We start from the raw sequence: 17,893 nt of genomic DNA, 5'->3' as shown, positions 1-17,893 counted from the left end.
TTGCATTTTTTGTTGCTGACGACACGTGGAGAATCCAACTCAGCTGTTTCTGGAGGTAGCTACAGATGTGCTGCTTTGACCCTTCCCAAGCCACTCAGGAATTGTGGGTTCAATTCAGAGACCTGTGTTTCCACTCTATTCACAGGCTACAGGTCCCTCCTTAGTGTGAGCAGGATAATTTTCCTAGCTTGGGGGAAGGTTCAGATCCTTCTTTTGTTGCCAGCTCTGATGCCAAGCTAATTATTTTTAATGACTTTTGGTACCATGGCAAACACAATTTGTACTTTAGATCCACAAACATGAACCCAATATACCTATGTTCTTTGTGAACCAAAGGCTTAAAAAACCATAAGCTGTGGGCGGGCATGGTGGCTCAAGCCTGTAATCCTAGCACTCCGGGAGGCTGAGGCGGGTGGATTGTTTGAGCTCAGGAACTGGAGACCACCCTGAGCAAGAGACCCCCATCTCTACTAAAAACAGAAAAATTAGCTGGGTGTGGTGGAATGTGCCTGTAGTCTCATCTACTCAGGAGGCTGAGGCAAGAGGATTGCTTGAGCCCAGAAGTTTGAGGCTCCAGTGAGCTACGATGCCACTGCTTTCACTCAGGGTAAGGGAGTAAGACTTAAAGGAAAAGAAATTGAACCTCTTTTCTCATTCTCCCTCCTTTCATAGAAAAAGTTAAAAAAAAAATCTCCAAGCTGTATTTTCAGTTTTCTAATACAAAAACAAAAATGGACAGAAAGTTACAAAGTAACCTCTATCATGCACAGAGAAAGGGCTGCTAGACCTGTGAATACTAGCAGAGGAAAGACTTTATTGGTAAATGTAACATCTGTCCCTAAATATGGTCAGTGCTCTCTCTGGGAAAACCCATGATAAGGATTATTGCCAGGCCTGTGGCTGTCCTTAGAAAGGTTTCAAATCTGAGCCAAATGACATCTAAAATGCCTCTTTTGTGTGCTTCTACCTCCCACTATTTTTATATTAATATATATATATATATATATTTCACTTTATCTTGGAAGCGACATAACATTTATTTCATAAAATTTATTTAAATTTTTATTTTTTATAGAGACTGGGTCTTATTATGTTGCTCAGGCTGGTCTCAAGCAATCCTCCTGCCTCGGCCTGGTAAGTAGCTGGCACTTCACTATTTTATATAGGTGAAGTCAGATTCTAAAAGATCAAAATGAACAGGGAAACATACAGACCATGGAATGTGTGCATATTTTTCTAATGGTGGGGGGATTGGCAACTTCATTATTATTCCCATGTGACTGCCAGGGAATAAGGTGGTGGTGGCTAAGAGTTGACTCTACAATAGCCTTTGATTTTTTTTTAGCGGTAGCACATCACCTATTTCCTTTCCACAGTATTCAACTCCTACAGGGTGAACCAAGAGTCTAAGGCAAAAACTTGGGTTTACCAGAATTCCTACTGCAGGAGTTAAAGAGAATATTCAGAGAAATTAATTTGAAGAAACTGCGAGGTTGTGGTTTTTTTGTTTCCATCTCATTTGATTACCTGTTGCTGCATTGCTGGCCCTAATGAGTGTCCTCTCCATCTTTGACTCTTCTGTAGGTCAAAGATAATAAAAATTCACCAGGCCTTGGAAGTGAGTGATTTTCACAGTCCTCACTCTTACTCCTTCCCCTTGGGTATGGTTCCTTAATCTGACAGTTCTAAGGCAGCTCCAACTTCAGATTCCAGGAGTACAATATTCATAATTGGGACATGCAAGCTCTTGTGGAGGCCTGGTAGTCCCTGGAGTCAAGTGGGACTTCGCAAATGCTCTAGAGTGCGGGCACATCTGCCCTGGAGTCCGGTTAACTCCTGGCGCTCTCAGTTTCACAGTGAAGCCCTAGTTTGGGCTGGAAGCAAACCAGGCTCCAGGCAAGCTGCAGCTGGCAGATGCCCCCTTTTAGATTTCCTAGCAGTTTGACTTTGCTTGGCTAACCAATGGGGAAAGATGTCTATAAAGCATTTGAGCTAAACTGGGCAATTGGGTATGTGATATATAAGCTAAAAACAAATTACCTAGCCAGACATAATGTTCTATTTTTAGTTGCCTAAGTATGTTCATATTCCAAAATTACAGCTGATAACTTTATGAGAGAAGAAAAACATGAATCATACCCCCTAGGAATTACTCCCACCAAGAAAGGAACGTGTTGAGGACATTTATAAAATAAGATTTACTGTTTTCTATCTTCTGGCAATCTGAAATTGACTTAAATCTTCAAGACAGGTTATTAAGTCTTGAAAACTGACACTCATTTAAAAGGTGATTTGATTAAAACAAAAACAAAGTGGGCTTATATTTGTAAACATTTATTCTCTTGAACTGAAAAAGGCTTGCATCAGCACACATTGTACAGCCTTGCAAATTACACAGAGATTGAAAAAAAGGTTCCTTGTTCATAAGTGCAATGAATCTTTGATGTCCAGTGATCCGCTGCAAACAATGAAAACAAATTGTAAACCACTTAAGAAGTTTCCAGCACTCATCAAACGCATTTCCTTAGCTGACAAAAAATCCACAAGGAGGAGAATGCAAATAAAGTGGCATTTAGTTACTGGAGGGACACATTAAAAAAAAAAAAAAAAGGAAATATTTTCCTGCCTAAAATGATTCCTTTTCCCCTTTGAATCTAAGTGGTTTGATTAAGAGGCATTAAGAACATAATTTACTTTATACTTAATGTTCATACTACCTAAATGTATAAGGAAAGAACCCTGTGGGGGAAGAGTTCTGTATTTTCTGGAAATTATTTCTGTGTTTAGAGACTCAGGGGAAGAGTAATCTTCTATTTGTGGGCTCTCCTTAGCACCTCTAACTCCCAGAAGAAGATAAAACATGGTTTTGACTTAGTTATTCCACCCCTGCATTCTTTTCCCCCCAAATTCTAAGTTGGGTCACATTGTGCTGGCTGCAAAAAGAAATACAGGTTGCAACTGGTTATAATCATTTTGAAGGATAATTTGCTGTACAATAGAGCTTTGGATCTGATACAAGAATTCAGAAATATAAAACAAAATAACTACAAAAGTTAGGAGGCATTTGAACAGCATTTCCTTAGAAAAACCTGCTAACTCTGTATCATTCTGATGTGATTCCTATAGTCATGTGGGGTGAAATGTGTATCTTCCCCACACCCGCCGCCCCTTTGCTGGATCACTGGCATTTCTTCGCAAGCTATAACGCCATGACCACACATCCTAGGAGTCTCTATAATGTTAACAGAAGCTCCAAATATCAAGCCAATCATGGGAGAGGGCAGGGGAATCAGAGGTGAAGGGTCCAAAGGTGGCTCTGTTACTGAGAACTTGCCCTTTCCAAAATGTGAAAGTCATAGTGCTTCTTGCTTGTTCTCAGCTTAAACTTGTTAACTGAATTAATTTGCTTCTTCAGTGCATTCTGTGCAGCTGAAATGGAGGGGAACGTGGCTAAGACAGTGTATGTGGAGGCCAAGTCACTGGGTTTGGAGCGTTCAGGGTTGACAGTGTTGTCCCCACTGCCACAGCAGAGGGGGTGACGTCGCAGCTGGGGCTGGGACTGGGGGTCCCGGAGCCACCGGATCTTGGCGCCAATTTTAAAGAGTTCCCCAAAAAGCTTCTCGGCTTCCATGCGAGTTATTCCATCTGGTAGTTCAGTTATTTCCAAGACCTTCCCAACAACTAGAATGAAAAAAGTATAGAATTAATATATCCCTGTTACCAAAAAAGCTGGGTAAAAAAGTACTGCAAATACCAAATAAGACATAAGAAACAGATTTTTTGAAACCACTCAAATCTACAAAATCTTAATTGTTAGAGCCATCTTTCAAATCCTTCCTACCCCGTGCCCTCCACTTAGGCAAGGAGTATAGACCATATATATATATATATATATATTTTTTTTTTTTTTTGGAAGGCACCTTGGCAATAGAGAGCTCATATTGTTAAGCCACTAACTTTAGTCTTTGCTGAGAGTTGCACATAAAAAATGCAGCACTGTGCAGTGGCTTCTCTAAATTAGGAGTGTGATCTTAGGCAAACACTTTCTGAACTGAATAACAGCACTTGCTCTAACCACGCTCAGGCTACTGAGTAGAAGAACCCTAAAGTAGAGATGACAAAATTTCCTATTCCTTCATGAAAACCCATTTCTGTGCGGTGGTTTATTTTTAAAGACTGTCACCAGTTTGTAGATCCACATCCAGCTGCCCCTCAGGGACACACCTGCTTCTCCTGCTCCAAGGTCCGTGGATGCAGCTTTTTTAGCTTGTCTTCTTCCTCGGTTTCCATGTCTGCTGCCAGGCTGACTCTGAACACCCACAAATAGTTCAGAAATAAGGTTAATAGTGCTGAAAAATGTGTCTGTAACGTTTAAAAATTTAACATATATACACACTTAATCTGGATTCTGCACTTTGGCAGAAATGAACCAGTCCCGGGGCCTTCTGAATTTTGCCTCTGCAGCAGGGGCACTCTGCCCCTGACGATGACCAATTACTCACTGACGATCCTTCATTTGCAAGGGTGCCCCAAATCCCAGACACCACCCATCTTTGGGTGGCACTAGTGAATTACTGCTCCGCCAAGCAGAGCACTACCTTATTCTCTTGGACTGTTGCCAATGGAGCTAGTGATGAACTGAATAAGCCAGCTGGCTGAGGCATAGAGCTCACCTTGGGTAGCACCAACAGGTGGGCTCAGAGGTGCCCCCTACACTGTCAGCAGCAGAAGTATGATGTTCTGCAACAAAGCCTAGGAGGTCAGACAGTGGCCTTTCATACCTGTTGGTTTGGAATGTGTCCGTGCAGAACAGCAGGAGAGTTGTACTGCAGTGGTTGCCCAAGTAATGGATACCTGGCATCTCCTGAAATAAAAAACATTTTTACATCTTTCTCTCCTCAGTTAAAAAGTACTTGCCAGAGTTTTCTAAATTGTTCAAAATAATTAAGATGAACAGGGGAAACACGTTTGGCAGAATGAAACAAGTATATAGGTAACTGACATATTTTAAAAAACAATTAAAATTTCACATATTCTTTAAAGGGCTGGGGTAAACTTCTGAAAAGATTAATGACTGATAACAGTGGTTATGAAGGAGGGTGAGTGGTAGGAACTAGGTGGACAGGGGTTAGGATGGAGAGAAACTTCTCTGTATACTTTAAAACTATTTGTTAATTTTTGAACCATGTCAATATATTATCTATTAAAAAAAGTAAATTTTAAAAAGTGGATGAAAATGAAATGTTAAAAAAATTGAAGATATGAAAGAGAAAGAATCTAAGAAAACTATGCCACCAAATCCTAACATTCTATATGAAATCCACCAAAAAACTGTAACACTCATTCTAACTACTTCTGATGCTAAAATCTACATCTTTCTATGATGATTATTAATAAAAACTTATATTTCAGAGGAAGAATGAAACTCTGGATAAGCATTAAGCTCTATATTTTCCTAATTCACTATTAGTTGCTATAAACATATGCATGCAATATAAATGCATGTATACATTTAATATACTCATATACATTTTCATAGTTTTAACCAATAGGTATATATGTATGTTCTAGGTCCCAAGTCTGCTCTTAATCTCTCTTTAAATGACAATCTGTATTTATAATTTGAATTAGCTTAGAAAGAGTGATACAGCTTCTAAGTGTCATTCATGAGTAAGTATCCCCTTCCTAAATCAATAAGTGTAGGGTAGTCGGAATAAAGATCTTGCAATTGTTTTCTTTCACTTAGTAGAGCCTGAAGTCATCACAGAGTAGGGGCTTAATAAATGCTGACTGCAAAAATGTTATCTCAGAGAATAAGGTTTTCAGTTGTGTTACATTCTCATTTTATTTTAACCATTAAGTCCCCAGATTTAGCACATTCTGTGTTTGGAGTAGGATTATCAGTAGGTAGACTAGTAGAAGACTAGGGCATCTTCAGGAAATCTTATACCCCTTCTCCCAAGAGCTTCATAACAGAGAAAAGGAAGGCACAGACTTCCTGCCATTCCATAAGACTCCTTTCTGATGATCACTGTGAAGATGCTGGGGCAGCTCCCTGGCAAGACACATCCATGACATACTCACAAATTCCTAAGTTGAAGGGCAGATATGACATGGAGACTTAGTACTGAAATCCAGGATGCAATGTGAAGTGTGAAGATGCATAAAAAAAGCAGTCAGAGTTAAGTGTAAAAATAATGAAATGTAAAGAAAATAATTAAGGCTCAAAAACTTAGATGAGCAGAATACAGAGAATGCTGCTTAAAAATCCTGGAAACTTAAGACTTAGTCATATGTAGTGTTATTTTTTAAAATATGGAGACAAGACTATAGTCAGCAGTAACCAAAGACCCCTCCTTACAGGCCAGGCTAGGCGTTCCTCTTGAGGCATTCATCTCAGACTGCATCCACATACTGTTTCAATTTATTTTTTATAATATGCTTTATTTTTCTAGATTATTAAGGTTATTATTGGGTTTGTAGAAAATTTGAAAATAGAGAATTACAAAGGAGAAAATAAAAAATACCATGGTAATTCCATCATTTCTAACATTTTGGTACATATCTTTGTTCTATATATGTGTGTGCTCATACTTGTGTATTTTATAACTCTTTAAAAAAACTGAGATATAGTTAACATACAATATAAAAACCATCTCCATCCTTAGAAGATTTCCCTTCAGCCCTTTTGCGGTCAGTTCCACAAGTCATTATGAGTTCCCCACCACTGTCTGATTTCTAACTTTGTCTATGGCTGGATTTTGTATAATTAGAGCTATATAGTATATGTTATTTGTTTTTTTATCCGCTATGTTTTTTGCTTAACATAATGACTCTGAGATTTATCCATGCTGTTGTGTGTTAGTAGTTTGCTTTGCTCATGTTTATCGTTGAGTAGTATTCCATCGCAATGACATATCACAATTTCTTAACTTAGTGTCCTGCTGATTGACATGTGGGCCATGTCCAGCTTGGGTTATTATTCTTTTTTCTTTTGAGACAGGGTCTTGCTCTGTTGCCCTGGCTGGAGAGCAGTGATGTTATCATAGCTCACTGCAACCTCAAACTCCTAGGCTCAAGTGATGCTCCTGCCTCAGCCTCCTGAGTAGCTGTGAGTACAGGTACATGCCACCATGTCCAGCTAATTTTTCTATTTTTTGTAGAGACGAGGTCTTGCTGTGTTGCTCAAGCTGGTCTCAAACTCCTGGCCTCAAGAGATCCTTCTGCCCCGGCTTCCCAAAGTGTTGGGGTTACAGGTGTGAGCCACTGTGCCTGGCCAGTTTGGACTATTACGACAGAAAGTTGTTTTAAGTGTTCTTGTATAAGTATGAACATGTTTTCATTTCTCCTTCCAACACAGGTATAGAATAGCTAGGTTGTATGGTAAATGATTAACTTGGTAAGAAACTGCCAAACCTTTTCCCAAAATGGTTTTATCATTTACATGCCCACCAACAATGTGTGAAAATTTTAGTTTCTCTCCATCTTTACCAACATTCAGTGTTGTCAGTCTTTATCATTATAGCCATTCTAGTGGTGCTAAGTGGTATCTCATTCTGACTTTAATATTCACTTCCCTAATGATTAATAATGTTGAGTACCTTTTCAAGGGCTTATTGGACATCTGTATATCTTCTTTTTTGAAATGTCTGTGTAACTTGTTTTTCGAAATCACTCATCACATTGTGAATATTTACACTTTTAATGATTGTTTAAAACATGATTTTTAGATAGCTACACAGTATTTCTTGTATAGATATACCATAATTTAACTATTCCTCACTGATGAATATTTAGGCTGTTTTTGAATTTTTTTTGCTATAGGATAAACTATCCTGTGCATTAACCTTTGTGTGCATCATCCTTAGGATAAATTGCAGAAATAAGATGAAAAGTTTCCATATTAGTTTATAATCATCTGCCTGTGGCCTGTTCCTCTGAGTATACTGAGAGCTGGTTCCTCTGAGTATACTGAGAGCTGGTGATCATCTTTGTATACCAGGGGCACAGTAGGTCCTCAATAAATGTTTCTGAATAAACTTTATATTTGATACATATTATTCTAATATAGGAATTAAAAATAAAGAACAAATATAGAACACTGTATTACTACTATGGAGGAAAGGATCCTAAGAATAAGTTAAAACCATTCTATCATGTAATTACTGAGTATAAGTAATTACTGAAATAATACTTAATTAGCAATGAAACATTAAGGTTAGGAAAGTATATGGTAACAAATAGATATGCCTGAGTGGAGGGGAAAATGCAGCTCTGTGGAAAATTAAAAGGCAGTATTATTATCTACACACACACACACACACACACACACACACACACACACACACACACATATATATTTTTTTGAGACAGAGTCTCACTCTGTTGCCCAGGCTAGAGTACTGTGGCATTAGCCTAGTTCACAGCAACCTCAAATTCCTGTGCTCAAACAATCCTTCAGCCTCAGCCTCCCAAGTAGCTGGGACTACAGGCACACAACACCATGCCCGGCTAATTTTCTTTCTATTTTTAGTAGAGATGGAGTCTCGCTCTTGCTCAAGCTGGTCTCAAACTGACCTCAAACGATCCTGCTGCGTTGGCCTCCCAGAGTGCTAGGATTAAAGGCGTGAGAACTGTGCCCACCCGAAAGGTAGTGTTATTAATACTAAGGTAAATTACCAAGTGATTGGGAATGGATATCTTAAATTCTCTGGAGCTGTGACTAGTTTCATGCACACTTACCTTGCCCAGGGACAAAAGGTCTAGAAAATTGGGGCATGATAGAAAGTGGTGGTCCAGAGGGACGTCCAGTTTTCAGGGTAGACAGCTGAACTGGTGCCGGCGACTGAGCTGGTGAGATAATGGGGCTACTGAGTTGAGAGCTGTGCTGCAATTACAATATGTCAAGAAAGTGGGTCAGCATTTTGGGCAGGCTTTTTGCAAATTTCCTTTTGGACAAAAATTTTTATTCTTCCTGATTACAAATGTATATTTGTTAGAAAAAAATCCAAACATTATAGAAATATATAATCTCCAACTCCCAGAGATAAACATTGGTAACAGATGGTTTCTATGCATATGCATTCACACATCCATCCATTGTTTATAAAAATGGGAACAGACCATACATCCTATTTTTGAAACTTGCTTTTGTAAGTTGGCAATAATCCTGTTGATAACTTTTGTGTGAGAGAATATATACATCTATTTCATTTTTTTATATTAAATGTTTAACATTTCATTTTTAAATAATTTCATCCTTAGTGAATAGTTACAAAAATAGTACGAAGAATTTCCAGATTTCCGAAGTGATGTTAACATTTTATTGCATTTATCCTCTCTCTATATATATTATTGCCCTTTTCTGAACTGTTTGAAAGTGAGTTGCATATGATACTCCTTTACCTCTAAATAATGAGTGTCTATTTGCTAAAAACACGGACATTTTCTTACATAACTACAGCAGAATAATCAAAACCAGAAATAAATAAAACAATATTATCTAATTTACAGAGTTCATTCCAATTTGCCAAGTGTCCCACTAATGTCTGTTATAGCAAAAGAGAAAAAAAATTTCCCCTTCAAGAATCCAGACTAGAATCAAGAACTACATTTAGTTGTCATGGCTCTTTAATCTGGAACAGAACGAACCTCAGTCTTTCTTCTCTCTTTTATGACTTTGACATTTCTGAAGATCTGTTTCTGAAGATCATTTTGAAGATCAGTTATTTTTTAGAATGCCCCTCAATTTGGGTTTGTCTGTTGTCGCCTCATCAAAAAGTTGATAAAGAACCTGATGTCTGTCTATCTGTTGTCACATTACTAGTGTTGTTTACTTTGCTCACTTGGTTAAGGTGGTACTTGCCAGGTTTCTTAGTTGCAAGTTACTATTTCTTCCTCTGTAGTTATAAGTATCTTGTGGCAAGATACTTTATAAAAATATCCTGCTTCTCATCAAAATTTCACCCACGAGTTTTAGCATCTAGTAATGACCTTTACCTAGTGGTTTCCTGGTGGTGATTTTCTAATTCTATGATTCCTTCTAAATGTATTATTTCAGATTCTACTGTAAGAAAGACTGTGACTCTCTCCTGCATTTATTCATTTGTATCACTAGGGAGTCATGTATTTCTATTTTATTCTATGGGTGGCCATTCATATGTCTATCATTCTTTTATGCCCAAACCTTCAAGCCTGATGTTGTATCTTTTGACATATCCTCATCATTCTTCTAGCCCTTCCTTACTTTCTTAGCAAGATGGTTTAGGCTCATCTTGTGCCTTCCCTGAACAATGCTGATAACAGTTATTTCTCTAAGGAGCCCTGGTTCCTTTTAGTGAAGAATGGTATTTAGGAACTATTTAGGAACCATCTGGGCAGCAGGTGTAGCTCGTTCTTTTCAGTATTATACATTTAAGAGTATTTTCCTAAATGACATAGTAATTTATTTAATCAGTTATTCATTGATAAATGTCAAGACTGTTTACAAACTTTCAATGTTACAATAGGCAAGACAGAAATACCACTATACACATATTTTTGTATGCTTGTTCCACAATTCTTTTTTTATTTTGTAGAGAAAGGGTCTCACTCTGTTGCCCAGGCTGGAGTGCAGTGGCATGATTATAGCTCCCTGCAGCCTTGAACTCCTGGGCTCAAGGGATCTTCATGCCTCAGCCTCACAAGCAGCTGGGACTATAGGCACATGCCACCATGCCTGGCTAAATTAAAAAAAATTTTGTTTTGTAGAGATTAGGTCTCGCTATGTTGCCCAGGCTGGTCTAGAACTCCTGACCTCAAGCAATCCTCCCCCCTCAGCCATCCAAAGTGTTGGGATTACAGGCATAAGCTACCATACCCAGCCTAGTTCCACAGTTTTTACTGGATTAAGTTCCAGAAGTGGATTTGTGGATCAAAGGCTTTGTACCTTTTGTATTTTGAAAATGTCACCAAACCACATTCCAAAAAGAGTTGTTTGTACTGATTTATATTACCACCAAGAGAGTACTAGAGAGCTTGTAACTAGATATAATAATTTGCCAACACTGCAAATTACTGATCTTCCTAAATTTTCCCAATTATACAGATAAAGCGTAGATAGAAGAGTATATATAATAAACTTTCATGTACCCTTCATCCAGTTTCAACTGTGATCACCCCTGCTTTATTTTTCCTAAAGTATTTAAAGCAAATTTCAGATACTATAGCACTTTACTTGTAAACATTTCAGTATATAAATATTTCTATATTTTTTAAACATAACCAAATACTATTACCATAATAACAAGAGTAACATATTTAAATACCCTTTTTGCTCAAAAATCTTTTTACTGTTCAGTATCCAAACAAAATCCTTATATTGTATCTAATTATTATACCTCTTGAGTCTCTTTTAACCTAAAACAGGTCTTTATTCATTTCAAAATGTCATTTATTTGTAAAAGAAACAGGCCCAATTTGTTCAGTAAAATATCCCACTGGTACCATGTAATTTGTTTATTTTCTTCCTTTATTTACTGTAAATCAGTAGCTAGACTTGGAGACTTAATTAGATTCAGATTCAATTTTTCTGATAAGAGTACATCCTAGGTAATGCTGTATAATTTCTTCCATACCACATAAAGAGGCAAATAATGTCTGACTGGCCCGCTTTTAGTGATGCTATAGTTATCAGTAGGTTCAGGGCTGCCTGCCCTCCATTTCAAAGTTCCCCCCGTAAATTTTTTACTTAACATTTATAGCATCTCCTGATGATTTTTCTTGATCCATTATTTCAATAGGGTTCCAAAATGATGATCTTCTAATTCAACCATTGCTTCTGCATTTATTAACTGGATTATGAATGAGGAATGTTCCTCATCAACTATTTGGTTACACTGAAGTTCATATGGGAAAGGCAGGATAAATGCTTGAGTCTTTTTCTTTATCAACTTTTAGCTGTAGTTTATCTTTTGATTTTTATCTTCTGAAGTTAAAAAAAAATTGAATATGCAGAAGTTGGCAAATAATATTTAAATAGTGAAATAAATTGTCTAAATATAAAGGCTGTTCAAACTTTAAGAAAAATTCTTTTTATTTCAAAATAAGAGGGTACAAATGTTAAGAGGGTACAAATGTTTTTGTTACATAGATAGTTTTTTTTTTTTTCCCCCCATGAGACTAGAGTCTCACTTTGTTGCCTGGGCTAGAGTGCTGTGGTATCAGCTTAGCTCACAGAAACCTCAAACTCCTGGGCTCAAGCAATCTTTCTGCCTTGGCCTCCCGAGTAGCTGGGACTACAGACATGTGTCAACATGCCCAGTAATTTTTTCTATATATTTTTAGCTGTCCAAGTAAAGTAATTTCTTTCAATTTTTAGTAGAGATGGGATCTGGCTCTTGCTCTGGCTGGTCTCGAACTCCTGAGTTCAAAGGATCCACCCACCTTGGCCTCCCAGAGTGCTAGGATTACAGGCATGAGCCACCGTGCCTGCCCCACGTAGATAGCTTTTATAATGTTTCAGACAGGGCCATAAGTTTCCCCATCACATGAATAGTGTTCATTGTACCTGTTCACTAGGTTTTTACCCCTCCCCCTTCTTCTTGATTTCCAATGATTTTTACTTCTTTCTGGCCCCATGTCATACTTCTTTATTAATCTGCTTGAGAGGATTTCAAATTTAGTGTCAAGTCTTATAAGTCAGTCTTAATATATGTCAAAAATGTTAAATTTCAAAATGATAATGAACAAAAGCATCTTACCTGGACAATATTGTCTACATTGCTAAATTCCACACACTTCTGTCCTCTCTGGTGATCACAGTAATATTTGTTTTGTTTCCACTGGGGGGGTGAGTGAGCACGAGATTGTGGATTGTTTGGTACATTGAGCTGCATCATCACCATTCCTCCACCAGGTGGTGGTGGTGGCACAGCTGAAAATCAGGACCGTAAAATCAGCATATTTCACCAACTAAGTGGTATCTCTGAACTTTAGGATAACAGCAATAATTTTACATTTCTTAACAAACTATTACTATTAGATATGGAAACCTGATTTAAGCCCTAGTGCATCATGCTACTAGGGCTGTGTGTTTATAAAAAACAAACCTTAAGGTCCTAAACATCTCACTTATCCTAAAATAAGTTAGACCATTCAGGAAGAGCTGGAACGGTAATGAGAAGAGGGCTGAGGAAAGGAGGATATCAATATTTATGAGAAAGGACAATACAGATAGCAGTAGTAGAAAAGAAAGAAGTGTACTACACGTGTTACTCTGATTCAGCATGGCACCTTAAATATCCTGGGTATATCTCACACATTTGACTTGAGAATCTTTTTGTAGAAATACCTAAGGAAATTCACTGAACTATCTATCACATGGACAAACCATTACTTTTTTTTCAGTGACTGATTCATACCTGCACACTGGTGGCCTTGAAGCTGTTGGGAACTGCATGGTGAAGTAGTCCGAGGAAACTGTACTTGTTCTGATCCTGGGTGCTGCAAGTAACTGACTGAAGAGCTATATGGGGAAAAATGAAATAAACACATAAACACAGTACAGTGAGAGGAGGATGACTGTAAAGATTCTCTGAATGAACAGTCCTACAAATTTATTTAAATAAAATTATTTTTCAAACTGGTTTGCAGTAAAAGCCAAATATAACTCTTATCTGAATTATAAGTAGTTACTTTATTGCATAAAAATCATTTTATGTTCATAATAGTACCACTGATTTTTAAAAACCAAGAAAATTATTTTGCAGATTGGATAGCAGTAAGTCACATCTCACTTAACTTTTTATGTGAATTATAAGTAATTATTTTATTGCATAAAAATCATTTTATGTTTATGGCAATAGCACTGATTTTTAAAGACCAGAAAAAAAATTCCTAATTCTATAACTCTTACAAATTTCAACTTATTCTGTCTTTTGTATTGTTTAAATAATAATAATAGTTTTTTGAGATAGGGCTAGGGCTACATTTTAGAAAAGAGAATATGCAGTTGGTCCGATAGTAGAGGATTATCAGAACTTATTAACATTAATGTCACTATAGTTGGTATACAACCCCCCAACTGCTAAATTTGACTGGTTTAAAAAAAAAGAGAATATGCAGTTTGATAATGATGAGACCCAGAAAAAAATTTTATATCTTAGAAAATGAACTAAGAATAGAGGAAATAACAGAACATATTTTGACATATTCTAACGAAATACCGACAAAAATAAAAGGCTGTTTGTTAAGTTATGGCTGTCTTTTTGAACAATCTTTGAGACACAAATTAATATAGGGGTTGTCAGAATATGTCTCTGAAGTTTTCTGTTTAACAAATTCTTTCAGAATAATACTTTAAAATCATAGAATACTTTATTCTTTTTGAGAATTCTCAAGTAATCAGGAACCTTAATTTATATCTAAAACCCTATTAATTATCAGTCTTTTATCATCATTAAAAATAAACTCCCTTTATAAAGTAGTATTTCTTAACCTAGGTTAAACGATTTTTTGCATTTATGTGGTTGCATTAAAAATGCGACCTTATATACAACTACTGAATTGCAGAGAATACAGAGAGACATGTTAAATATCAGCATGGTGAAGCAATCAGTAAAATCCAGACTATGGGAAACTCTGTAAGACAAATGTGTAAAACTTAAGCAATATTCACAAGGTAGATGGAAATACAAATATCAACTGGATAAGGAATTGTTAATTTTTAAAGATACAAAATGTATTGTGGTTATATGGGCTTTTAAAAAACCTTTAGGGATACTATACCAAAATACTCATGAATATGAAATACTATTAATATGATATCTGGGATTTACTGCAAAATAATATGTAAAGGGAAGAGGCTGAGATTTAGATGAAAACAGATTAATCATTAGTTGATAATTACTGAAATGATGGGCACATGGGGATTTGGTAACCTTTGGTTTATATGTTTAAAAATTTTCATAATAAAAAGTTAACAAAAAGGCCGGGCGCGGTGGCTCACGCCTGTAATCCTAGCTCTCTGGGAGGCCGAGGCGGGCGGATTGCTCGAGGTCAGGAGTTCAAAACCAGCCTGAGCAAGAGTGAGACCCCGTCTCTACTATAAATAGAAAGAAATTAATTGGCCAACTGATATATATATATAAAAAATTAGCCGGGCATGGTGGCGCATGCCTGTAGTCCCAGCTACTCGGGAGGCTGAGGCAGTAGGATTGCTTGAGCCCAGGAGTTTGAGGTTGCTGTGAGCTAGGCTGACGCCACGGCACTCACTCTAGCCTGGACAACAAAGCGAGACTCTGTCTCAAAAAAAAAAAAAAAAAAAAAAAAAAAAGTTAACAAAAGATTCTGTACTTTAGGCTGACAATTTCCCAATTAATAAGAATTAGTAAAGTTTTATTTTTTTTAGTGGAGTAACTCAGCGCAGTTCAATAAAAAGGAAACAAAATGTGATTTAACAGGAAGATTTCACAAAAAGTGATTTTGGATCATATGTAAAAATGTACTTTGAAATTGATGTTAGTTATGATTAGAATGTGTTATGTGAGTATTAGTTACCTGAAGAAATAATACAACTTAAGAGATAGTCTGTAAATGTGTCCATACTGAGGAAAACAGAAAGGTCCACATGGGGATAAGGTTTTGTAGGCTCTGTTTTAATCTACTTACACAGTTCCCTTGGGCCATGTGGTACCTCTCACCCTGATCTTGCTCACTAAGTACATTCTAATGACTTACTCAAGTTCTGAAGCACATGGGTGACAGGAAGTTACTCGGCAAAAGGAAGAGAATATTCAGGTCACTGAAATAAGGATATATTCCATAATATTAAAACTACCAACTGCTATTCCATTTTACCATTGTAGTGGGTTTTAGTTTATGGTTAGTATAAAATAGTTTTCTAGCACTAGATTATCCCTGAGGTCAGAGGTGGGGAACCTGTGGCCTTAAGGTCACATGTGTCCTCTTATGAAAAGGATTTGTTCTGCAAAATTTGGACTCAGTCAAAAGGCTGCAGTTAAGGATCTAGAAGGCCACATGAAGCCTTAAGGCTGCAGGTTCCCCAACCCTGCCTTAGGTAAATGAATAAAAATCACGTTTCAGAATTGTAAAATTGAGTTCCAAGCCTCTACTAATCTCCCCCAAGAGACAGATGGACAATTCAAGTGACATAGACGAGGCAATGAGCCACATTCTTAAATCACTTAAACACTTTAGAATGGAATTCAGTCTTTACAATTTCTCTTTAAAAATACAAATACTTATTTAATATACCAGAAAGGAATCAGCTTTCCAGTAACTTGAAAAGTTTTTCCTTTGGAAGACAGAATAGAAAGGGACTTTGTCCTCTAATGAACTGTGGTGTTCTTTCCTGTGTCCACATTCATATACCCAAGTCTAGCAGCCCTACAAAGTGATAGAGGTCACTTTGTAACTTTCTGTCCATTTCTGCTACTTTACGTATTAGAAAACTGAGAATATAGTTTATGGGTGTGTGTGTGTATATATACATATATATATACATACATATATATATATATTTTTTAATCAAAGGTGGAGTGAGGAGGGGGATTCCATTCCCCCCCCTTTTTTTTTAAGACATAGTCTCACTGTACTCAGAGTACAGTGGTGTCATCGTAGCTCACTGTAGCCTCAAATTCCTGGGCTCAAACAATCCTCCTGCCTTAGCCTCCTGAGTAGCTGGGATTACAAAAGGTACATGCCACCCTGCTAGCCTAATTATTTTTATCTTTTGCAGAGATGAGGTCTCACCATATTACCTAGGCTGGTTGTAAACTCCTAGGTGATCCTCCTCCCTCGGCCTCCCAAAGTGCTGGGATTACAAGCCTGAGCCACCTTACCTGGCCAATTGATACCATTTGATCCTTAACTTCTACCATTAGATTATGGTAATCTATTTGATGCATCATAGTATGAATGGAAATTAATGCTTCATATTAAGATGTCAACCGTTAGATATTATCACTAGATATTCTTGCAAACTCAAGTGATGGTACATTGATATTTAAATGGCTTTTGACTTTTAATATTTGACCTAGCACAAAGCACCTAGATTTGGGTGTCAAAGAGAGCATGGGTTTGAATTGAAACTCCACCTTTTATTTGTTTTGTGACTTTGAACATATTATTTGAACTTCAACTCTCTCTCATCAATAAACAAGTGATTAATACCTGTCTTACCAACCTATGATAAAGATTTGGCCAAATAATTCAAATATAACTAGATGAATGCCAAAATGCACAACTTTATTAATAATCAAGGAGACAAATTAATATTAGATATGTTGCCATTTATGAAACCTGAAAACTATACCAAAGACCATAAAAATAGTCATATCCTTTAACTTATCTTTTTATTTTATTTCAGAGATGGAGTCTTGCTATGTTGCCCAGGCTGGTCTCAAACTCCTGGGCTCAAGCAATCCTCCCACCTCAGCCTCCTGGGTAGCTGAGACTATAAACAAGCATGTGCCATGGTGCCTGGCTTCCTTTGACTTATTAATTCCCCTCCAAGGACTCACACCAAGGAAGGAATTAAAATTGGTCACAAGATGGTTCAATAAAATAAAAAAATTGGATGTGATCTAAAATGTTCTGCAGCAGGCTAAATAAATTAATGTGTATTCACAATGGAATAATATCACTAAAAATTATATTTATGAATAAATTTTTAATAACATGAAAAAATGTTCTATGCCCATTAAATAAAATATATGCAGTAGTATCTCAACTATATTAGAACTACATATGAAAAGAAAAAATACTGAGAGAAAGGTATTAACAGACCAACAGTGCTTAATTTAGGGATTGTGGCTGATTCTTGGTCATTTACACTTTTTTGTATTTTCCAAAAAGCATGTATGAATTTTGTAATTGTAAAAGATATACACTA

General features: G+C 36.9%; 1 protein-coding gene across 6 annotated transcripts in view; it reads right to left on the bottom strand.

The window, feature by feature from the left end:
• Positions 1 to 1,092: 1,092 nt before the first annotated feature.
• The window catches only part of R3HDM1 (R3H domain containing 1), a 119,933-nt gene continuing 103,132 nt past the window's right edge, over positions 1,093 to 17,893 (bottom strand). For 4 of the 6 annotated variants that reach the window (XM_076005486.1, XM_076005487.1, XM_076005490.1 and 1 more), the window contains 6 exons: positions 13,401 to 13,504; positions 12,741 to 12,913; positions 8,743 to 8,887; positions 4,782 to 4,864; positions 4,225 to 4,309; positions 1,099 to 3,681 (listed from right to left, as the gene is read on the bottom strand). In XM_076005486.1, the coding sequence (XP_075861601.1) occupies positions 3,320 to 3,681; positions 4,225 to 4,309; positions 4,782 to 4,864; positions 8,743 to 8,887; positions 12,741 to 12,913; positions 13,401 to 13,504 (952 nt within the window). In that variant the 3' untranslated portion in view covers positions 1,099 to 3,319. Of the gene's footprint in view, positions 3,682 to 4,224; positions 4,310 to 4,781; positions 4,865 to 8,742; positions 8,888 to 12,740; positions 12,914 to 13,400; positions 13,505 to 17,893 lie in introns of all 6 variants that reach the window. The other 2 variants (XM_076005491.1, XM_076005488.1) reach the window with 2 other exon arrangements.

This window comes from Microcebus murinus, chromosome 8 (genome assembly GCF_040939455.1).
Source record: "Microcebus murinus isolate Inina chromosome 8, M.murinus_Inina_mat1.0, whole genome shotgun sequence".
NCBI classification, from domain to species: Eukaryota; Metazoa; Chordata; class Mammalia; order Primates; family Cheirogaleidae; genus Microcebus; species Microcebus murinus.
This window is presented reverse-complemented; position numbering and strand designations above follow the sequence as displayed.